Consider the following 8,598-nt stretch of genomic DNA (forward strand, 5'->3'; position numbering starts at 1 on the left):
AGAAGTGGCTTAGCCCTTTACCACAAATCTTAGAACTAAAATCTAGTATTAGAATAACCCCACAGGACATTTTTCAATGACTGAAGACATTGGGTAGAAGGAGACAGTCTCCTATAATACTTTTTGCGAGATAAATGAAAGGAAGCTATAACTACAGATAAACTGCTGAAACATCAGATTTCCTTGATCCAGGCAGAAGACTAACATGAAGTCTTGTAAAGGAACCTGTCCCATTTCATGTATGCATATTCCTGGTAGGATCCTACTGTTTATACTAAAATTTAAACATTTAAACAAACATGTTTTCTGATGAAGACATTCATCATATGCCATACCAAATGGCAGCTGCATTGTGGAAGCAGGACCAAGATACAACTGATATGTAATTCTTGGGAGTCACAAAATAGCATAGAAAAGACAGTATTAAAGCTCTGGAGCTCTAATTGGCAATGGATTTTTTTTTCTTTTCTCTAAGTATATGAGACTCACAAAGGTGGCTGCTTGGGTACTTGATGCTTGATGGTTACTCTTTCTTATTTTTCCTTCCATTGGAAAATTCCAAGTTGTTCAAAGTGACTCAAACGATATTTTAGAATCTACTTAAAGCTACCAGGAAGATCACTGGAAAACAGCAGTCCCAAGGTAGGAAATCCTGCCCAGTCTTTTAACAGATGGAAAAACTCCCTGGATGTTTTATTCTCAGACAAGCTCAGGTAAGGCACAACGATCAGAACCTGTACAGAAAAAAGGCCTAGTACATACGCAAAGGTCAGTGACAGGCTCCAAGTGCTATCAGGTCTATAGAGATAATGTCATATAATTAAACTTACTGTTCATATCAATTATTTCAATTGTTTGTTCATTATTTTAAATGATTAACCACAAAATAATTATGTTTAAATTATTAACTGCTCATTTTGCATTCCCACAGTATTCATATCACCCATGTTTAAACTACCTCTATGAGCTCTACAACTTATGTTAGTCATTAAAGCCTTCATTGGAAATGGACAGAAATATGGAATATCCTGATTTGGAAGGGACCCACAAGAACCAGTGTCTACCTCCTGACTCCACCCAGAGCAACCTAAGAATTTAAACACACATCTCAGAACATGGGCAAAATGCTTCTTGAACAGAACTTGGCCAGCAACCACTTTCAACGGGAGCATGTCTCAATACTTGACCAGACAGTTAACAATATTTAGAAATAGTTATAGGCTTCATTCAGCTCTTTAGCAATAAAATATGATGTAGCACGTGAACATACTGTGTTACTGGAACCTAGGAACCATAAAGTAACATCTAGTCCATTAAAATGAGAATATGGGCACACACATGAGTTTCTACCAAGTAATCTCAAGTGTGAAGCTGAAGCATGCATCAGGAAGCTCACAGGTGTAAAGGAGCACACATTCTATTTGTGATATTCCACTTCCTGATCTTTAGGTGGGACATCACAGTGGTACTTGAAAGCCAAAATTATGGATCCACTGAGCACAGCACTGTAATTCTGCATGAGCATCTTCTGCTACAATGAATGGATCTCCACAGAAATTACTGTTGCGTGTACACAGGACACAAAGTTACATATTCAGACAAATACACTCTGGTGTGAGGATGACAAAAAGTCTCCAGTATCTCTACAGGCCCGTGTGTTTTGATACTGGGGCCTATTTAGAGATGTCAGAGAGGTTTTTCTCATCTGATTTTTTAAAGCCTACAGTGTGAATGGCTACCTCCAAACCAGTCCCCTGGCTCCATCACAGTCCATGGAAAGAAACAAGAATTTTAGAAAGCCTTTTGTCTGATCAGAAGTGCATAAAGGAGATGAATCATCTTGTGCTGCTCAAGTTGGTGGACTAGATCACTGCTTTACTACAAAGGGACCACCTCTGGCTTGGGTATCTCCATTTAGTCAGAGCAATCTTGCATCCTGATATTCTAAAGAACACAGATTCCAGAGGGATTTTGGGCATTGACTATGGAGAGGTCATTTTAAAGCGTTTTGAAACTGAAGAACATGGAATGGAAATTTGTTGGCTACTCTCTCTATAAATGGGACTTCTTCCATCCACTGAGAAGATACTCTTGCTGTGATTTCTGTTTACTCCTGCCTCAGGTGGCAGCTCTTTGAAGTTGTGGTAGTTCATTGTTGTGACTAACACAACACCAGGAGAATATTACAACAGTAGTTCTTAGATACTCCACTCTTGCCTGACATGAAACCAAGGAGCTGCTCCTTAAGGAACACCCACTCTGTTTCCTAGGAATGGCTACAGGAAGTTTTTAAGATAGAGCAGCTGTTGACCTCTCTTCTCTGTGACTGCCCAATATAAGAACAGACTTCTGCATGTCCTTCTTCCCTCTTCCTACAGAGCTGTTACTCCCTTTCCTTACTCTGCACATCACTAAGCATGTTGTAGCAATTAGCAGGATTCCATTACTACTGTTTAATGAAGGAATCTCACAGCTCCTATGACAGGACAAAAAGAAATGGACTGAAACACACAGAATTTTTTCTGAATGTAAGAAAAACTGTGAGGGTGGGTGGTTTAACATTGGAACAGATTGCCCAGAGCATCTGTGGAGTCTCCTTCCTTGCAGGTATTCAAAAGCCATCTGGATACACTCATGGGTAACCTGTTCCTGTGCTTGAGCAAAAGGCTTTGGGTAGATGACCTCAAAAAGGCTTTGAGTAGATGACCTCTAGAAAGGTCTCATGTCAGTGATTCTGTAGTTTTGTGTCTCTGCTACTACAGCGAACACAAACCTGCCTAGGTATGCACACACTGAGTTTTTAAAAACCAAGTTCTCTAACTACACCAACTATTGCTACTTCAGTTAAAGAGACATTGAAGTCTAGTCCTAAAAAACTAAGACTCATCTGGTTGCAAAGGCTTTCAGAATATTAGACTGGCATAAATTCTAAATATCTATGAGACCATGGTAAAAAGGCTGAAAAAACCCCACCAAACCCAAAAAATTGGCATCAAGATACAGGAGTTACAGAACTTACCAATGACTTTGGCAGCTGTATGTTGTCTTTCCTTAGTTTTTTGCAGCCATAATACACCGAAAATAATACAGTCAAGATCCCAATAACAACGCACACAATGATGATACCATGTGTACCTAGAAAATTAAAGCAAAATCTACTAGGAATTTTTGAAAAACAAGCCACTGCTGTACCACTTAGAAAAATTTCAGAAATTCTAATAGCTCAGAATGCTTAGCTGTAATGTGTGAATTTGTCAATCTACTACCTTTTCTCACTCAGGAAAATTTAATCCGTAACACTTTTATGGAGTAAATAAGAATTACAATGACAGAAGCTTTTCAATTCATATAAAAATAATCATGTTTTTATAGAAATAAAGGAATTTTGCAACTAATTTTTTGTTTCTTAGAGATGAGGATGATAAGATTTGTACACTTTCTATGTGATAGCATATTAACTGACATAACTATACAGAGTTTATGCACAGTAAAAGTAAAATATGAAATCTTCCAAAACAAAGAATTGTTAACAATTATTAGTAGGACTCCACTAGTCTGATTCCCTTAATACTCTCCCTCATCCAGTTGATCCTGTGCATTCAAGAAAACTGCTTCTATCAATTTGCTGAAATTACAGGCCATAATGAAGTACAACCCCAATGTTTGTTTTGTTCTCTTTACTTAAGAAAAATACCTGAATATCTTAATTTAATGACAGTAAGTTTATAGTTGTTTCCAGTTAAAAGTCTATACACATTATCCTGCAAAAAGCCAGTTGCTAGAAGAGACAATGCCTTATGAATGCCTATGAAAACCACACAGCTCAGTGAATGATCAATTTGTAATTTTTTGATTACACCAGTGTTCATGTGCAATAGAAAAGTTTTGTGATACCAGCAACACAGGAAAAATACCCCCCAAAAAAATTCAGGGTCATTTGAAAATAATACATGATTTGTAAAGGTCAGAATTATCAAAGTACATTTGGAAAAAAATTACTAAGCTTTCCCTACTTCTTCTATTCTCCCCAAAGGCATCCCAAGCATCAAATACTTGCTAGGTCAGATCTATGTTCAGATTCAGTATGTTCTTAATATAGTATTAAGGAAACCTCTTACTTGATGTCTGCTTAAGAGGAACAGAAATGCAACTTTCCTCTGATGGAGTGCCAAACATCAGATTATCAAAAATTCCTGTTGCTGAAACACAGTAAGTAGAATTTTCAGTAGAAATTGGGATTTTGAGGCTGCACTTATGCATTGTACAGTTGTCCACATAGAGCTCTTCAGTCTGAAAAAAAATTGGAAGATGTTATATCATTTGACTCACTAGAACAATGTTACAGTACCTTCCACCACTTCAAAAAAATGTAAGAACACTATTAGATGTGTTCTCTAGATCACCCATATGTCTTGCAAAATCTATATGACCATATCCTTACTGGCTACCTTAAGGTGTTGTATTTGATCAGAGCATGGTATTTTCCAGGTAAAATTTCTGCTGTTCACAGTAGAGATTCACAATTATAAAACTTGTACCTGGATGCGTATGAGAAGCTAACAGTAAGTAAAAACGCCTCACCTTCACCCTCCATGATTGCTAAATAAACTGGTATAAATACCTCAAAAGGTAATTTTCTTAAATGAAATGTCTCTTTAGACAAGTGAGATTGGCACAAGTCAAATTACCAATGTTGTAGCATGTATGCAGAAACAGCAGCATGTGACAGAATAACACTTGTGTACAGCTAAGGCAATAATCTAATTTTCATTGTAAGCGACTACTTTGGAAAACTGAAATAGAGACCTTTCAATCACATATTGTAATGTGCTCAACATTTTAGGTTCAGCTGTTTTCTTGGCATCTGTTAGCTCCATGTGTCATAGGCATAAATCTCTTGTATAGACATTTAAAGTAAACCAGTATTTTTAATTCTAAATTTTATTTTTGGAACCTACCTTATTTTTACTATCCCAAACAATCGCCAAATACTCAAGCTTTGAATAAATGTCTTCAATACAAGAAAGAGGGAATACAGAATGGTAAATATCAACCGTGATTTTATCACCATGTCTTGAGAGACTCAGTTTTGGTGGTCCTATTTTTCCTGCAACACATGACACCATTGCTATTAGGCCAAAGGTTTTAACATAAAATATGGTATTTATAGTTAGCTTTCCAAAATTCATCAGAGATTTGAGAAGAATTAAGTATTTCTATTTCCATGCTGTTAATATTGCATAGCTGTGGTAAGACCTCTCTGCTGTTAGAAGTAATGGAGGCATTTGGATACATTAAGTAATCAGTTTCTAAAATGGAAACAGATCATTCATGAAGAATTTTACTGTAAAGCAGGTTAACTTTCCTAGACACCTAAGTCCATAAAACTTCAACTGACAACAGAAAAAACTAACAGCAATTAAACATATACAGGAAAGAGAACCAAACACAAGATCCTGATGACGAGATCCCACCATAAATCACCTCAGTTAAAAACAATACTGCACTAAAACAATGGAAAGCTATATGAAAAGCTTATATGAAAAGCTAAACAAATCTCACCATTAGCACCATTTGGAAACTTTGGATTTCCCACAGCAATGGCCTATGTGAATTTTTCATGTCTAATGGTCTGACTGAACATGAGTTTCTTGTTCAAAGGAAAAAACAGGATTTTGTCTCTCCTCTCCATATGTGGTTCCCAATGTTCTGGAAACTGTCAGGCTGAGCATTACTACCATGACTTGTGTCCCTTTGTCAAACTCTAGAAACCAGCCACTATTTCGAGTCATTGGACTGTTGAGTGGGAACGGAATCATAGCAGAAAGCAAGGAGGGACTTCACTCCATCTCCAGCAATGCAGAAAGCTATTCTTAGCTAAAGCATAGCCCAGGTCAGATAGAATCTCATGGGCGAAAGGATTTATACAAAGATACAGTAACTGAGCTATCCAGTTACAGCTTCTAGGTAATATCTGGATACCTCAAACTATCAGTACATGGCACTCTAGCCATGTTGTCAAGCAAGGCATTGCTACTTCACTGATGCCTATAGGTCCATCTTGTATGGTGACAGTTTCCCACTCTAAACTGGTGTCTGGAGTACAGAAAGGATTCAGACTGCACCATCAGCATCACCCTCCTGCCTTTAGACATTTTGAAACAAATAGACACCACAGAGTCAGAGCTAACAAGCGCCATGAGGTTCCTACTAAGCAATCGTCATGCTTCATTTCATCCTGGACTCCTGGCTTTAAGATATTCCCAAATGCAATGCAATGCAATAACAGAGGAAAAGGAGTAATTACTAGCACTAAATATTTGGAAAAAATTACAAGGTTTGCAATTTAGATACAACTTACCATGCCTTTGCAAAATAAACTCCTTTGACTCAACATACTCAGACTGTTGTGAGCCAACAATAGCTTTAACTCGAAGCCAGTGAGATAAATAAGGGTCATATATTTCCTTTGAGAAATCACAAAAATGATCTGTAGTGTTCATACAGGTTGAGATTTTCTTATAGTAACCTAAACTGTAAAACAGAGCAAGTAATAGTTAATATAATTTCAACTGCATAATTCTGTACAATACTCTGCCAGTAACAAAAGACTAGGAGGGTGGCAATGACCTGTGAGGGCACAGATTGCCCAGGGTGGTTGTGGAGTCTTCTCCCCTAGGGATATTCAAAAGCCCACTGGATATAATCATGGATGACCTCCTCAAGCAAGGGGGTTGAACCAGGTGACCTCCAGAGATCCCTGCCAACCTCAACCACCCGATTACTTGACAAATTTTGCCTTAATTTACACTTGGGCAACCTTCACCACATGTGACATCACCACGTACAACCAAAAGAATTTACCATGGACTGACTGCTTTTGTATGTTTCTAGATAACATCAGGTATAGGAAATAACAAAATAATAAGAACTTACTTGTTAGGCTTGATTTCCACAATAAAACGAGGGGTTTCAGACACAGGTGGGTACTGCCAATGCAAAACTGATTTGAAATTTTCAGATGTCACTACAAGCTCTGTTGGTGAAGGCACTAGAATGAAGAGAGCAATTGCACTTTGATAAACAGACCTTTGCAAACACAGGAACAGCTAAATGTACTTCTAAATTATTTGGAAAAGGCAACATGCTAGATATAGAAATCATAAATACTTCCCCCAGAGGAGCTAGCCTGTCACCAGCAGAAACACCCATGAGTCCTGTAAGTTGATTTATTATTCATCTCTCCTACAGAGAGGAGAAATGTCCTCTTTGCAAGAATGTTAGAAAACCCAGGTGCACTGAAGGCAAGTGCATCAGACAGCCTGTATCAGGTTGTCATGGGGTAGTTTTACCTTTAAAGTAAAGCTGAGGAAAGAGGGGAAGTTAGAAGTGTTGATGGCTGATGGGAGTTCTTCTTCTTGACTAATTATCAGTCATTTCTAAGAATTGACAGCAGTTTAGGCTATTGAGAAGTGGGATCAACTTGTGAACTTTACTTTAAAGTGTAAAACCAGAGCTCTCGGAGCTCTTTTTGTTTCTTGGCGTTGAAAGGTAGCAGAGTTTCGGCTTCTCGCTTCTTGTCCGGCCATGCGGCTGGGCAGGGGTTAGGCTAGGCTTGCTGCATTTCTCGGCTGGGAGATGGGGCTTGTGGGGGGCTTGTCTCGAGTCTTGTCTGGGCCGGGCTGGTTCTTGGCTTAGCTGCAGGTTTTGTCGTGATAGAATTCACTAGAAACTGCTGAGTGAAGAAAGAGAAGAGCTCTGGACCTGCAGCAAGCAGAGACGGTCTCCACACTCTCTAGAGCAGTTATGAAGAACTCTCTATCACAGACGGCTCTAGTTCTTGCACTAGCCGAAGCTACAGAACTACCTACAACAGCTTGAGTAAGATTTTAACTCTTTCATTACTCAGATGAGACTTGCGGATTAACTTTTTTATTCAGAGAAAGAAAAGGAGAATGATCAACATGAAAAGAAACTTTATAAACTACCAGTGACAAGAAAGAAAAAAAACTTCAAAAAAAGTAGAGGATTAAGAAGATGCTTTAATTTAGCTGAAATGTCTTTCTGTTAAGCTATAGAAATAGACAATGAAGTCTTAAAAAAACTCCTTTAATTCATGATGAGTATGTAGGGAAGAATAAAGTATTCAAAGTATAAACTTGAGTAATTATGGTATAATGAAGTGCTGAGAGATTCGAAGCCTTAAGAAGCAATGAAAAAACTGTTGTTTAGTGAAACTCACAGAAACAGATGAAAAAAACCTTTTTTACCTTTGAATACTCATCCTTAAAAATACTATCTCTCGACTCATGACCCATACACATCTCAGAGTGATGTGAAAATGGGAGGGGTGGGCTCTGATAACAGCAGCTCTGGGCAGCTGATATCAGGACAATGGAAAACTATAACCAAAATAGTTTTCGTGTGAGAAACTCCATAAATTAACAAGAAGAAACTTCTGTTTCTCTACAAAGACAGATGAAAAGACTGTAACACAGGTCCTTAAGCAGTGATGATTATACCCCTGTGTTGGTCTTTTACAGGTTGTGGGACTTAAGCTAGAGGAGATTAGCTCAGTTCCTGTAGATTTCTGTAGCT

General features: G+C 38.0%; 1 protein-coding gene across 2 annotated transcripts in view; it reads right to left on the bottom strand.

Moving 5' to 3' along the window:
• The window catches only part of IFNGR1 (interferon gamma receptor 1), a 29,025-nt gene that overhangs the window by 8,546 nt on the left and 11,881 nt on the right, over positions 1 to 8,598 (bottom strand). For both annotated transcript variants that reach the window (XM_015622723.3, XM_015622724.3), the window contains exons 2-6: positions 6,937 to 7,051; positions 6,362 to 6,534; positions 4,959 to 5,107; positions 4,119 to 4,290; positions 3,020 to 3,135 (exon numbers count right to left, since the gene is read on the bottom strand). In XM_015622723.3, coding sequence (XP_015478209.1) covers positions 3,020 to 3,135; positions 4,119 to 4,290; positions 4,959 to 5,107; positions 6,362 to 6,534; positions 6,937 to 7,051 — 725 coding nt within the window. The remainder of the gene's footprint in view (positions 1 to 3,019; positions 3,136 to 4,118; positions 4,291 to 4,958; positions 5,108 to 6,361; positions 6,535 to 6,936; positions 7,052 to 8,598) is intronic.

This window comes from Parus major, chromosome 3 (assembly GCF_001522545.3).
Source record: "Parus major isolate Abel chromosome 3, Parus_major1.1, whole genome shotgun sequence".
Lineage (NCBI taxonomy): Eukaryota > Metazoa > Chordata > Aves > Passeriformes > Paridae > Parus > Parus major.